Raw genomic sequence first — 15,835 nt, forward strand, 5'->3', positions numbered from 1 at the left:
GGCTTAATAAGAGGGTATGTGCAAATTAATATTCTGAGTTGTGTGCTACAAAAAACATTTGAAATGTAGGAATATTTTTTAGGTGTTAAGAAATGTTGGTTGGGAAGGATAGTACAAGTCTAAGCCTTCTTTAAATGGGACCATTTCATAGATCTTGTGTCTGAAATGAGCATTACAGTGATTCTTGGAAATAACAGGTATGTGTGCACACCCAAGTCCTGTTCTGGGCTCTGTTCCTTACTCAGTGGCTGTGTCCTGTGGGGTGGCAGCCTTGTACCAAAGGTGGTGAAATAACTTTGCTGCAGAAAATCCTGCACATCCCAAACCCCAGCCAGAACAAGCGAGCCCGCCCTAGTCTGGTTTCCTTGGATGGCACAGCACAGAAATAACCACGGCACGTCTCTGCCTCCTTGGTTTTCCCTGCTCTTTCTTTCAGGAAGAATCCAGGGGATGATAGATGGGGCTGAGGGTTGGATCTGGAGAGCAGTGCTCTGTGTCTGAATTCTTGTCCCCAGCTCTGGGTGCTGGTGGCAGCAGCAGTTCCAATCCCTGGCGTTTGCTGAGGTTAGAGGGCAGGGAGCTGCAGCAGGGTGCATTCCAATGGGGTAAATAAGGGGTAAATAAGGATGTGCAGCAGGCAGGCTGAGGGCTGGCAAACAGACACGTGCCTTTTTTGGGAGGGCGATGGGGACGGGGCTTGGCAGGAGCCGGGCCGGGTGCCACAGGTTGACGGGCGGGGATGCGATCCGGCCGCCTGGCGCTGCCCGGTGTGCCGAGTGCCCGAGGGCTGCGAGCGCAGTTGGATTATTATGGTAATGCCGGAGCCTCTGCCCTCGCCATCCCAGCTGGGTCCCCTGGGCAGGAGCTGCTTTGCTCTGACAGTGCACTAATACACTCCGTGATTGAAAGGGCAGAGGGGCTGCACAGAGATGCAAATGAGGGGGGAGGCTCTGGGAGGGTTTGCACGTAGGTGTGGGTAGAAGGTTTATTAGGAAATGAGTCGTATAAATCTGCTAATTGAGTTGTTATTTACAAGTCCCGTTCCCTGATTTGTTTCTTGGTGCATTACCCCCTAATGCTGATGTACAGTGAATTTGAAGTGCTTACCAAAGCAGGCACTTAGGTTGATTTATGTGAAGCCGAGGTGCTGTAATACACTGGTACCAGTGTGCAGTGCTGACAATGGTGTATTTTTCAGGACTTTGATTACTGTTTCATGCTTTGCCGCTATATTGCTGCACTACAGCTTACAGTGGTGATATGATTCTTTTATGTATTGTAGATAAGTATATCACTCTGAATTTTGTTGGTACTTGGAGAGTCAGATATAGATACAGATTACAGGAATACATTTGTTACACTGTTAGAGCAAATTGAAATTTGATTTGACAAGATGGTGACAATGTTGTGTTGTTTACATAACAAATACATGCATATATGAAGGAAAATTCTAAAGAACAGTTTCAGCATCTTTGTAGTTCATGATGTACTCATGCTGCTTGTCAAGCAATTGTGAAATTAAGTTCCTGACCTAGACTTGCTTGGCATTTGAGTATCAATACTTGCACTGCCTGGAAGAGAAGCCCCTTCTACCATCTTTAGATTAGAGGATGTAGCAGTCTGCTTGAAAAATGGGGGCAACCATCTGAGTAGAATTTAAAGAAGTTTTGGGCACGATTCTGAAGAAGGGTGGTGGTAATTAACCAGTGCTGTAGTTAATTTGTTGTCAGTGAAAAGTACCTTGGACCTTCAGTTGTTACTGATCCACCGCTGAATTCCTTGGGCATTTTCTGGGGATATGTAATATATAAAAATGCACATTTAGGCACTTTCTCACTCTGTGCAATGTGAATTGCTAATCTAGAGGGTGAAAGTAGCTGAGCAGCATTCCAAAGAATGCAGTTGCATGCCTCAAGATTGTTCCTTTTTATCTTTCATGCAGTGGCCGTTACGTTGGTCTCTTGCTTATTGTATGCACCTTTTCCTCCTCTACCTCTGCCACAATACTGCAGTGTGCAGAGCTTTGGCTGGGCTCGTAAAAAGGGAATTTCCAGTACCATATAATACAGGCTTATGGTAAAGCCTAACCTTTGGGCTAGGTTAAGAAAAAACAAATTGTCCTTCTTGGAAATACGGACGTTTGTTGATGAGATGACAAATTCTGACACGCGCTCCAGAGCTCAGGATTCATGGATCTGTGCAAAGGGCCACAGTTAATTTATGTTTTCCAGAGCTGCTGTTCCAGCCAGCCTCCCCATGCCGTGGCCTTCCTTGCACTGGTGTTGTTTCCCATCTCCTGGCATTACACAGCTGATGGTGAGGCTGCTGTCAGTGGCAGCAGCGCCAGGGATTTCATAACAGTGATATTCCGAGCTGGTTCTGAAGGCACAGCAGTTAAAATGCCTGGTTCTGCCACTAACTGCCCAGGAAGCAACCTGACAGTGGGATATTTATAGAAAAATACTGGTGCAGGCACAGCCTTACAGTTAATGCAAAGGGCACCTTTTAAAAAGTGGCCTTGTGCTTTCATTTCACTTCAACAGGGAGGTAATACTCTTTGGAGTTGTGGGATGCATTGTTTAACCAGACCTCTAATCATGTTATGGATGATGTGTCTCCAGGAGAATCAGGGGACGAGACCTTTAAGTGTTTTTATCACAGCTTAAGATCTCTGAAAATGTGAACTTAAATAAAAGTATGTTTGGGAGGTTGTTATTGCTCTGTATCCCTTTGAGGATACCTTCCACAGTCTTTCTTTTTTTTGGAAAGTCTCTTACAGTTTTGAAGTGTTTGACCATAAGAGAGGAACAAGCTGGCAGTATTTTTTTGCCGCCGCTCAGCTGAGCCTCCTTTATTAAATCATTGTTCAGCAATCTGTTTGTTCTGGGGTAAAACCCAGTGTCTTCACTGCCGAGGTAACAAACCTGGAGTCTCTGAGAAATGCATGATGTGCATAAGGCTTGTGGGTAGTTGTGACACCAAAGTGCCAGGGACTGGTTGAATTCTTAACTTTTGTCCTCTAACCACATTTCACAGGCCAAGTGAGTGGCAGCTGAGGCTTCCACTTCACAATATGTGAGTACAAGGGAGAAGAAGTTACCTTGTTTTCCCTGATTAGAGAATGAGCTTTCCATCTGGGAAAAACACACACAAAAAGTTTGTCTGGATGCCTTTGCAGGAGCTCAGGGCTCTCTGGTGTGTCAGAGCCACAGGAAGTTTGAGGAGGCCCGAGTCAGGTGCTGGGGCCTGGTGTTTATGCACGAGTGCATTTGCAATGAGAAAGGCTGTGCTGTAAGGAGCCTGTCAGCTTTAAATCACTGCTTGTGCCAGGGTTTACACTGGCACTGGGCACTCATCTCAGTGTTTGCATTTGCAGTTTTTAAGTAGAGGAGGAATAAAAGAGAAGCTGCCCCTGTTTATTCATGCTGGTATTCACAAGTCCACTGTAGGTGCTCGGGTCAGTGCCCCGTTGGGGTGTGTGACGTGGGAGCCAACAGGGGAAGGCTCTGTGTCCTGTGAGAGTGATTTGTGGTTTGAGTTGGGGCTGACAGGAGGATGGGACAATTAAATTAGATTTTCAGGGTGCTCCTGGGCTTGGGGTGTGACTGTCACACCAGGATGAGGTGAGAGCGTTGCTGTCTCTGCTTACAGCCCTTCTCTCTGTCAAAAGGAAGAGGATCACGGTTTCTAGAAAGAGGAGGGCTCCCTTAACCTTGGCAGCCTGGAGGAGTAGATGAGGCTTTGCACAGGTTTTCTGTGTTGCTACCTTTGTGTTTCTGAATGTGGCCTGGATGGGGGTTTTTCTGCTCCTCTTGTGAACATCACACGAGTTTTGTTTGCTCCACAGCCACAGGAGCACCTGGTGTGGGTAAATCTTTGCCATTTAGGATAAAGCAAAGAAACTATGAACAAAGTGATGACATTGTGCAGCTGATGGCGTGGGCTAGTCAGGCACTGTGCACTGCTCACGGAACCTCTCACCTCCTCTGTACCTGAGGAGACCAAACCTTGGTTCTTTCAGGGTGAAAATGGACATTCCAGCTCCTGACAGCGGTTCTTTCCTCCTGGCTTCATTCCTGTGACCTTTCTGATGACAAAAGCCTTTCTTTTCATTCAGTGTGCATACACCAGAGTCAAATCCAGACCCTGTTTGTTTCCCAGAGATGATGCTGGAGTGTTAAAAAGGCTTTGCCTTGGAGGGGGCAACTGGGCTTCTGGAGATTTGGCTGAGCAGTTAACACTGCCTCTTTCATTTTTGCCCTGCTGGAGCAGGATTTTTATGTGCATTTTAACAGTTATTTAAGAGTCCCCATATGCTTAGAAAGGAATCTGAATATATGTGCCTTTTTTAAAGCTGCATCATAACCAGGTTATTCCATCAATACAGTAGAATGACTGGGAGCTGCAGTTGGAACAATATGTAAAAATACAGCTTGTAAAAGATTTCCTTTATTAACTGTCATCATCCACAGAATATATGTTCAAATAAACGTTGTGTAATAACTAAATTTGAGATTAATAGGCCCCTTAAGAAACAGCGAAGTCATTCAGGATAGTCAGTGAAAAATAGCCTGTAAGACTGTAACATGCACATATTGTCCTGCTTACATGCTCTCTCTGGTGTCATTCCCATTCATCAATGTCGGCAGGCTTTGTTCTCATTAAAACACTCTTGCACAAAAGCAACTTAATTTTCTTAAGAGAGGAGGACACCTGATTCAATTTAGTGCTCAAAACCAGGAACTTGAATATATATATATATATTTCCTGTCTGAACCCAGATGAATAGTTATGAACAGCAACACAGATTAAACCTTATTAGGTATATTTATATTCTGTTTGCAGTAACAGTGCTGTGGCAAGTAGCTTTCTACAGAGACGTAACATCTTGTTATTGGAAACAGCGGTTAAGACATGAGCTGTGCTAACACATGAGATTTTATTTTTAAATAGGAGATTGAAGGAGTTGTTTAAAGGGACTCTGCCAACTCCTTCAAGTTACTAATGACAATCCTGCCTTCTTCCACCTTTTCGAGCTACACTGATCTCTTTGGGTACATAAAATTTCCTTTACTGTCGCTTTTGATCAAACCATTTCCATCATTTTCTTCACTCTCTCTCTTTTCATTTTTTTCCCTTTCTTCTTCTGTCAATAGGAGACATGCCTATATTAAAATTTTCAGTAATAGTATGGATGCTGTAAAATGTTATCCTACCACATTGTGTTCTCTGTCCTTCTGCACTAGAATTGCAAGAATCCTTGTCTATCCACAGCTCTTTTCTGCTCTTCTGGGTTTTTCTTTCCTCTTCGCTGTGCCTGGTGTGTTAACAGGATAATTATTCTCACTGCAGGCCCTTGAGCTGTGTGTGCCAGTGGTGTGTGGTAGGTGCCCTGGTGCTGGTGTGCCTGCAGGGAGTGGCAGGCACACAGAGCAGCTCTGTGATGCCCAGCGCTCCCTGCCAGGCTGGGCAGGGGCTCTTTGCTGTCACTGCTCTGCATCTGTGGCCCTGACCCTGCAGGGTCCTTTCCCCAGAGCAGGGGTGACTCTGGTTCCATAGCGTGTGCTGCCCCAGCTGTGGGTGCCTGGGGGCGAGCACAGCCTTAAACACATCTAGAGAGGTTGTGTCCCTAAGGACTGCCAAAGGCACTCCAGAATCAAATGTCCTGCTATTGAAGCGGCACACATAGTGCTGAGAAAATCTCTTTTTTTTTTTTTTTTCCTGTGCTCTGCAGTAAAGTTCCAGTTTAGTTTTGCATAACAATTTCTTTGAAATCCCGCTGGTAATGATAAAATGTTGCTGCTTGACCCAGGTGTTCCAAATGAGGCCAGGGTGTCTTTTCCTGCTGTTTAATGTAGGCTGGCGATCTTATTAACAAAACAATATCTAGTCTAATAAATTCCAAGATAGTTTAACTTGGTACCAAAACCAAGGCAATGGAGCAAAGCTCAGAGTGTGTTCTGCATTTAATACTTGAATTCTAAACACATTTGTTTGATTTGCTGCTCACTTGTTTGTACTTGCTGCTGCATTTGGATCCACACCTGGGGGAAATGCTCAGGCCCCTGGCAGTGGCTTTGCCTTTTTCTTCCACCTTTTACCAGCCTTTATTGCCGGGAGGACTGTCTTGGATCTTGCTGCTGTCACTGTAGAAATCCTAGCAGTGTTTTCCACACATGTATTCCAGGATAAGGTTAGAGAGGAAGGGCTGAAGCTTTGTGCTAGATCTGGTGTGAGAAGAGGGAAGTTTCTGCCCAGTGCTGCCTGACAGGCGTCCTCCAGAGCTGGCCTGGGATTTCTCAGTTGGGATTCTCCCTGGCAATGTGGAGCACAGAGCATTCCCTCAAGCCCAGTGCTGTACAGAGTGCACTGAAACTGTACCTGGCCAATAATAAGTGAATTTGGTAATGGAGCTAATATGTACAATTGTTAACTCGTGATGCTGGCCCTGCTCTGCTGTACTTGCCCTGTTAAGAGTCCTGGCAGTGACTTTCAGTCACATCTCTTGAGGTGATACAAACACAGAAAATTTGTCTGATTGTTGATTTTGAATGTGGCCTGACCTTGCATTTCAATACACGTCTGTGCACTTTCCTTTTGACAGGGCTTCACTGTGGATTTTATAAAGAGCTCTCCCCTCATGCTAGTGGTAAACAATTGTTTGCAAACACATGCAAATCTGAACGTGGAGTATTATAAACACATGCAAATGTTTTCATGTTTTATTGTTTCATTTAAGCTGACTGCAGACAGTCGAAGCACAAAAAGAGCAAGCACTGAAAAAAGTGATGCAATAATAGTGACTAATAAATGTTTCAAATAGAAAATGAAGAGCCTGGCTGTATCATGTGTCAGCACTAATGTTTATTTGCATCATTCCTCTAAGGATTTCAGAGTGCTTTTCAGGAATGAATTAATTTTGACAATGCCCTGTGAGGTATGTATCCCTTTGACAGAAGGGAGTTGGAAGCACCAAAGTGTTTAAATTCTAGAGGGTTATGCTACTAGGTATGTTTAATTACAAATTGGAGCAGCTGATTCAGTTTACTGTTTACTCTTTCAGTTACTCAGTTTGTTTAAACTGAACCAGAGTCACAAATATAAGCCCTGGGTTTGTGTGTATGGGAAGAAATGACTTCTGAATTTATTTTGCAGGGAAAGTGTTTACAAAGAAAACTGCAGATAGAGTTATTGATACATGTAGTCCTCCCTCACTGAGGCAAATGGATGATTGTATCTTAATTTGCAGCCTTCCTGATTTTTTTCTCTTCTTTTGCCTGTAATGAGTGTTTAATCATCTGCTATGGATAATTTCTGACACTTCAGAGAAAGGGAGTTAAAAATTGTAAACCAGTGTACTCTGGAAGTGGTTGTGAATTATGACAGGCTAAGCAACTGAAGCATAACATTTGTCCAAGATTGTTGTCTTAGTCTCTGTTACATGCTTGAGAGCATTTTAAAAATCCAGGTATCTTCCAGATGGATCAGGAAAGAATAAAAGGAGTTTGATAATAATGGACAAAATACCACCATCCAGTATCTCTCCTTAACAGATACAGAATTTCTCCTGGCAGTGGGATTGCAGCCTGTTTTAAGGAAGATAATGTCATATCTCTAGATGATCCCCAAATCAGGATTGGTAGCCATGCCCCAGGTTTGTGGGGGTGGGTGTAATGATTTTTTTACCTTGCTACATGAAATTATCAGTTGCACAGCTTCAAATACGAGTAGAAAACCCTGATTTAATTCGCACTTGTTGAAGAATTGTTTATAATACTCACGCTTCCTTTCAGCTATGATCTCTGGCAAGAGAAGCTGTTTGGACTTGTGCCTTTTTTTTTTTTTTACGTTCAAAAAAGAAAGGCTGATGGGAAAGAGGTGTTGAAATATGTTACTGTAGTTTACAACTGTCAACTATAATGTTTTATTTAGCTGGATCTATTCAGATGCTGCCTCCACAACATGGAGTGCCATATGCCATTGTCCCTGTTAGTAAGCAAGTCAGCAAAGGTTTGCATTTGTTTTTGTATTTGGGCCACTGAGGAGCTGTGGTCCAGTGCCATCTTTTATTGATAGGGCCAGCAGAGGAGGAATCTAATGAAATTATCAAAGCTTTGAATTAATGATGAACTTGAATAAGAAAGCTGAGCTCTCTAGAGCCAAGGATCTCATTACCCATTCATTTCCATTGCATCCTCTTATGGAGCAGAAGGCAGGTTCAGCTACTGCTCCCGCCCTGCTTTTGGACTTTATTCAAACTTGCTCACATCACCAGCAGCCTCTTGGTGTTAATCTGTGGCTGCATGGTCCAGGGTGATTAATTTGACTTAAATCAGCACGTAAATGGTAGATTTCCCTTTCCTCTTCCCTGTGCTGGGAGGTTTTCATCATCACACTGGCTCCATACAGGAGTTTCTGTTCTTTCTTGGTAAATGGGGAGAGCAGTGCAAGACTCGAGTTTGAACTTCCTGGAATTTAATGAGTTCATGTTAAGAAATAATACTGCTACCTTGTATTTCCTGGATGTTTAGGTAAGCACAAAGACTTCTTAAGTCATTATCAAAACTGTTTATTTTCTTATGTTAAAAGACTGTGGAGTGAAAAGTAATGACAGTTTGGCCTCAGAACTATGGAGTCATTGTGGGGTTTTTTGGTTGGGTCTTTTGTTATTCCTATTTTAAATTTGTTTCTCAAGCTACAGGAAATTCTCTCTGTCAATACTTTATTACAATGAGCTATTAAAGTAGTTTATTTACCAGATGAATATTTCATTAAAATTGTTCAAAGGGCATGAAAATGCAGTATTTTAGTTAAATCAGGTAATGTTTATTTTAGTTAATAGATCAGTATATAAAAATGTTCTTGGCACATTAGAGCAGTGAGACCGAGCTCCTGTGGAATATTTGTGATTCTGGAGGATATTCCTGTTCAGTCTGTCAGCGAGGATTTTCTCCTGCTGCTGCTGTCCATTCCAGCTGTTATTTATGGATGCACAAACCAGAATCCATCAGTTCCTGGGTCACAGGCAGTGTTTGGAGCAGTGCCTGATGGGCTCTGTGTGTGTGTTTGGAGAATCCAATCGCTCGGTGGGTGGGGGAGAACATTTTGTTCTCACACTCTAGTTATTTTACCATTGGTGATATTTATCCTTTTTTCTCTCCAGGCAGCTGCTATATTTAATTCTGCTTTTGGAAGTTTTTTGGTAAGTAACACAGTATTTATAGCAAGTGCTTTAATAGTCTCATTTTTAACAGTATCCTTGGTGTGTTTGTATTTTTTTCGCATTATTGTTGGTGAAATTTTGCCATTCAGCTGGCAAAAAATTGAATAATCTTTCAGTTTACATCACCATGCCCTTAAATATGGATATTGCAATTTCTTTTCTTTTTGTTAAACTCTTGAGAAAGGTACTGAATAAATTCTCTGCTCATGGTAAATTAATAACATGTAAACACATCTTAATTTTCTCCTTAATGGGTTAACAGAATCTATTATTATGCAGATGTTTCAGACATGGGCATCAATATATTGATTTTTCTAATAAGGCCCATCAAATACTCATTATTTTCTATCAAGAGGCCATGGATTGTGAAAAGAAAACATGACCCAGCTGATCAGAGAGGAGATGCTAATTTACTCAGTGCCTTGTCGTTTGTTTAGCATATTTTACTGTCAGTGGAGCCACTCAGGTCTCTGAGGAGCACACTGAAATAGCTGGGTATGGGGAAGTGATCAATCCAGCTGTAAATATAACTGTTCCTCCAGAAGCAAAAGCACCATTTGTGGTCCTGATGGTTACAAACATTGGAAGGGACACTGCAAAGAGCTCTAAATATGTTTGTGAGGAAAGGAAGAATAGATTTCTTTTACTGATGTGTTGTTTGGAGAGATACTAATGAGTATTAAATAAAAAAAATATTTTATGGGTTGGCAAACTACTGTGACTGATTGTTTATTTAGGCAGCCAATATTTGAATTTGTTCTTACTCAAATTGATGCATGTTTAGAAGTATGTTTGTGACTCCAGTCTTATGTCCCCATTTTACACTGTGATGGATAAAATGAATGAATGATAAAAGAATTCAGATTAGGAAATTGAAATCAAAACTGCGAGTACAAAATAACTCACTTTTTATTCATGGCTTGTTTTTTGGGTGTTTTAAATGAAAAGCTGACTTTTAATGGCTTAACTATATGGAACTGCACACATGGCATTTTGAATTTGTGCTGCTGAATTTTTGAGGGGCTAGGCTGAGGTTGGGAGGGTGGATGTAAGTTTTTTTGGGGTATAGATGACCACTCACATATTTAAAATATCAGTTCCCAAATACTTGTCCTCTTTTTGTTGCCTGTTAAGTCCTCCTCAAACTGTGGAAGTGTTGGAAAAACTCTGAAGTCTGTGTGTGATATTTTCTCTCGTTGCTTGGCATGAGCTCCTGGTTTCTCTGCTGTCTCCAGCTCTCAGTTCAAGAGGTTTCTGTGAATACAAAGGAAGTTTGAAGAACTGGCAAAGCATTAAATACAAATATGTTTGTGTGTGTGTATATATGTGTATATATATTTGTTTGAAGTCAAACCTGTTGTATAAAATGTAGAATTAATTGGCTTGTTCCTGAGAAGATAATGGAAGGCCCTGGTGGAAGTGGTTTTGGGAATCCATCAGTTTATACTGGTGCCTAACTGTGGATTTGGCTATGGGTGGAGAAGCTGTATCCTGTACCTTCAATTAATGATAAATCTAAATCACATTTGCATTTTTCATAGGAGTTCTAATGATGATCTGTACGTGGGCAGGCTTAGATGGAGTCACAGCCCTTTGTGACCAAAGCCTGACACTCCCATGTGTCCTGGAGGTCATTTGAAGGCTCTGACCCCAGCAAGGCTGAGGTTTTTAATGTTCCTTGTCTTACCTCGGGCAGGTTGTGGCACTCGTGACAAAGGCAGGACAGGGGTTTCTCTTTTCAGCTTGTGCCCTGTGGGCAGTGCCTGTGTGTGATAGTGTCAAACAGGCTGATTTAAAAGGGCTGAAAGATGTGCTCTGCTCATTGCTCTCCTGCCCCCACAACTTCTTGTTTTTTATTCCCTTAAGACTAGGAAATAGTGCTCGAGAAGTTAAATTCAAGTAAGTTGTGGAACAAAATGTCTGCAGGAAAATGCTCAGTATAATGTTAGAATGATCCTGAGATCAGCTTATTCAGATGAAATGGAACTTCTTGCGATACACAAAATGTAGAAATGCCAAATATGTCTTGATGATATTGATGACAAATGTACTTAGATTAAGGACCTGGGGGTGTTTTTACTGGTGAAGAGATTTACTAAAACTACCAGCCAACCACAAAGTAATTCCTTTTTAACTCCACCAAAGCCCATATTCCTATAATATTCCTAAAATACACAAGCAAAACAGTGCATGGAATGATACTGTACATATTTATTTTATTGACTTAGTTTAATAACGTCCCAGGTCTAATTAAAACACAGTGTTTGAAAAAACTAATTGTTACAGAAAAGTGTTTTTATATAGCTAGATTAGTAATAACTAACGATAGATGAATTCAATTTACATAAATTTCAGCCAAGAGAATATTTAGGCTCATACCACAGAGGATTGCTCTGAGTTGGGTAGTTAATATCATTATCTCCTCCCCTCATTTAAGCAGTTTGGTTTACAATAATTGTGGAATGTAAGAAGTGATTTCAGATTTTCCTCTTAATGGGGTTTTAATGTAATCTGGTCGTGTTTTACTCAGACAGTGTGGCTGGTTATCATTAAGTTACACGCACATGCTAAGATGGAAAGCACTGAGTTAGCTGCCTCCACCTGGAGGAGAAGAGACTTCTGTACCTAAAGGCTAAAGAAATTGCCTGGGGTGTTGAGTGTAGGTCTGCTGAAATTAAGGTTGTATGCACTGCCATGCTTCCTAAGCATTCCTGTCCTGCCTCTAAGAGGACAAATACCAGCACATGTCCAAGGCACAGACAGTAAGCAAGAGACTGCAGAACGTGCTGAGGGTTGTGCCATGGCCTTTGCTGCTGGTGCAGCTCCTTTGACTCTGTGCTGCTGTCCCTGGGGCTGTGCTTGGCTGAGAGCTGCACTCAGCAGTGCCAGTGCAACGCCAGTGTGTGGGAGAGGGGCTTGCAGGACTCTGTCCTCACCAAGTGCTCTGCACTGCCAGACTGGACCAGTCTGGTCTCATCCTTCCACCTCTCATTAATCTCATTTGTGCTTGAGACAATGGGCGGGGAATCCCATAGGAATATCCAGTCTGTGTAGGCTGGCTGTGCCTTGGAGTTATGTGTGTGAAAGGCAGCAGTTAGTGTGACAGGAACAGCCACCAGCTCCACCTTGAACAGAGAGCTGTCCCTGGGATCTGCAGGTCTGTGCTCACAGGAACAGCCACCAGCTCCACCTTGAACAGAGAGCTGTCCCTGGGATCTGCAGGTGTGTGGTGACAGGAACAGCCACCAGCTCCAGCTTGAACAGAGAGCTGTCCCTGGGATCTGCAGGTCTGTGCTCACAGGAACAGCCACCAGCTCCACCTTGAACAGAGAGCTGTCCCTGGGATCTGCAGGTCTGTGGTGACAGGAACAGCCACCAGCTCCACCTTGAACAGAGAGCTGTCCCTGGGATCTGCAGGTGTGTGGTGACAGGAACAGCCACCAGCTCCAGCTTGGACAGAGAGCTGTCCCTGGGATCTGCAGGTGTGTGGTGACAGGAACAGCCACCAGCTCCAGCTTGAACAGAGAGCTGTCCCTGGGATCTGCAGGTCTGTGCTCACAGGAACAGCCACCAGCTCCAGCTTGAACAGAGAGCTGTCCCTGGGATCTGCAGGTGTGTGGTGACAGGAACAGCCACCAGCTCCAGCTTGAACAGAGAGCTGTCTCTGGGATCTGCAGGTGTGTGCTCACAGGAACAGCCACCAGCTCCAGCTTGAACAGAGAGCTGTCCCTGGGATCTGCAGGTCTGTGGTGACAGAATCAGGAGTAGAAGAAAGGATTCCAGGGCCCCTGCTCTGGTGGCCGCTGCACTCCTGAGAAACAGCAGAGCGTTGGTTAAGACTTCCTCCAGTGCTGTCTCAGATTAGCTTTTCTTTCTCTGTTGAAACACAATAACTGAAACAAGACCCATTTCAGGTGCCCATCGTTCCATTCCTCTCCTCTGTCCACACTAAGTGTGTATGAGCTTGTTCTTTTACCTGGCCATCTCTCAGAGGGGAGGGAGCTGCTTCATGCTGTTCAAAAAGCTCAGATAACTTCTGGAGCAGCCACATGGCTCAGCAAATCAAGGCCAGTGGTTTTGTTTACATTCTCTTCCAAATGCAAGCTGGAGCTAGCAGAGAATAAAGTTGGCTTCTCATATACACACAAAGCTTAGCTGGTTAATGAAAATGTATGGAATTCTTATCTAGTCTGCCTTAGCAGGCATAATGATTTACACAGCCTGACAGCACTAGTGCTGCAAGTAAATGCATTAGTCATACTGTCCATTTTTCTTGCAAATTTGTGACACAGATTTAATTATGGGAATGACCAGCAACTTACAAATCTAATTTTGGTAGGCTGAGCCAACTTTTTTATTTTAATAACAATGGATTTTTTAGCAATGATTTCATTACTATTTAAAGAAATCCAACCGTATGGAAATAACCAATTGGCTGAATTTATTTACTTTATTTTACCTTAATGGATGTTGAATGGTCTAGGTTCATTTGGAGCTTTTTTTATTATCACTTTTTTTTTGAATCTTAGTTATTTCTAGGATAAATATCCTTATCTGCCTGAAGTATTTCTAGTACAAACATTGTAAATATTTTTCTAAAATGAGGCACATGTTTGTGTACCCCTTTGTTCCCTTTTAATTGTGTCTGCAGTATGAAAAGGGGCAGAGCAGTCCTCGGGGATTCCCTTTTTACTGTGCTAGCTGTTTATGAGGAAACCTTGCCAGGAAGTCTGTTCACAACAGGTGCTGAATTCTGGATTGAGTCCTGTTTAATTTCAGAGTGGAGCTGCTTTGTGGTGAGCCAGTGCCCTCGCTGGGATCTGCCCTTGCTCTGTGGGCAGTGCAGGGGTGCTGCTGCTCTGTGCTCCGGATCTCATCTCTGGGGTAGCTCTGCAAGGCCTGGGTGAGTTCTCCCTCCCAGTCAGCCTCTGGGGAGGGCACCTTATCCTCCAAGGACTGCTCTGCATGAGTGGAAGGGCTGGCAGGTCTCAGCAGCAGCCAGTGTTTAGGACAGACAGCACGGACCAGGCAGGAGAAGTTTGTATTCCATGGAATTTAAATCACCTTGGCAGCCGCTTCTGTTGCCTTACTGTAACTTTTTCATGGTTGGTGCTCAGCTCTCTTGTTGTTATTTAACATCCTCATTTTGATTTCTGCTGGCTGGAGCTGAAATCTCAACACAATATTGGCCATCCTTGGCTGTTTCCAGGTTTGCCAGGTAACTTTTCAAAGGGTGTAGGCCTTCACTCTTACTGTGTACTTAAATTTCCAGTGTTGGCAGGCTCAGTTGAATACCTAAATTTTAGTTAGTTTGTACTATTTGGTACAAGTACAGCAGAAAAACAAAGCTCCCTGTGAAAGGCAACCTTTAGCAGGGGCTTTTAAAAAGAGCCTTGACACATGATTATTTTGAGGGATTGCTAAGCATGTGCACCCATCCCAGTATTCCTTTATTTGTCATTTCTCTCACTCCCAAAGCCAAACTGACAGCGTGGGTGTCAGAGAGAATGAGAATGAAAATAAAATAATAATTTAAAAACTGTCTGTCTATGACTAAGGCTAAACTCCTTTAAAAAATAAAAAAGAGTAAGTATAAAGGTGTAATACTCCAAAAGAAGTGAATGGGATCTGGCTCCCTAGGGATTGAGAGAAATGAGGCAGAGGGGTAACTGGAAATGTGGAAATGTGAGTGTTGTAACACCACTGTGAGCTCACCCGTGGCACAGTTGGTCTGAAAAGACATTAAAGGCAGTGGGGATTGCAGAGCCAGCACAGAGAAAGAACCAGTAACAAATAAAAACACTGCTGCTGGTTAACTTTGAAAGTTCCAGGGAAGGAGGGTAGGGAACAGTAACCAAGAGGAAAGAAAATGAGCTGTCAAGGTCTCAGAAAACAGTGTCCTCTAGAAGGCCAATGATTAGTCCCTGTATTTTTAAATTTTTTTACAGTAGCCAAGAGGAAAATGCCTTGAAATCTACCTAATAAGAAAAAATGAAACCATTAGCTGTCAAATGCACAGAAATTATGTGGGCTGTAGCTGGTCTTGGGGCTTTCTCAGTTTTCCCATTAGCTTTTGCTACTGATCATTTAATTAATCTTGCTTAGTCTCATGGGACTCAAGCAGTCAGTTCTGCCAAAAAAAGTTTGTTTAAAGATAGCAATAAGTAGGCCATTAAATACATCTCTTTGTATTATCTTTGAGGCCGAAAAGTGCATAACTGCAGCCTTTCTAAAGAGAAATATATTTGTGTATTCTGCTTTTCCCACTTCCTCATATCACAGCAGACAGGTAGGATTTTTTTTTCTTGCACCCTAATCTGTTACAAGGTAAGATCAAGGTGTCTGACTTCTGGTTAAATCATTGAACTTTGTATCATGGAATGGTGTCACATCACTTAAAATTAGTTTTAAAGAATGTTTGCATTGAGAAGCTGCTTTATTTGTTTCTGACAACTACTTGGAGAAATGCATGCTTTTTTAAAAAAAGGTGAAAATGTACACTACAAAACTTTGAACAGTTTATTTGTAAAGGAAGAGATTTAAAATTCTTGCAAGAATTTAGTTGTGTCTGTGGGAACCAAATGTTTGAATTTATTGGTTCTTTATGTTAGG

At 42.6% G+C, this 15,835-nt stretch overlaps 1 protein-coding gene across 3 annotated transcripts in view; it reads left to right on the forward strand.

Annotated features, from left to right (window-relative positions):
• Nucleotides 1-15,835, forward strand: part of SLC10A7 (solute carrier family 10 member 7) — a 100,470-nt gene that overhangs the window by 24,822 nt on the left and 59,813 nt on the right. For 2 of the 3 annotated variants that reach the window (XM_063414973.1, XM_063414971.1), the window contains one exon: nt 9,164-9,202. The exons of the other annotated variant lie outside the window; for it this stretch is intronic. In XM_063414973.1, the coding sequence (XP_063271043.1) occupies nt 9,164-9,202 (39 nt within the window). The remainder of the gene's footprint in view (nt 1-9,163; nt 9,203-15,835) is intronic. 3 annotated transcript variants of the gene reach the window in all.

This window comes from Prinia subflava, chromosome 18 (genome assembly GCF_021018805.1).
Source record: "Prinia subflava isolate CZ2003 ecotype Zambia chromosome 18, Cam_Psub_1.2, whole genome shotgun sequence".
NCBI lineage: Eukaryota > Metazoa > Chordata > Aves > Passeriformes > Cisticolidae > Prinia > Prinia subflava.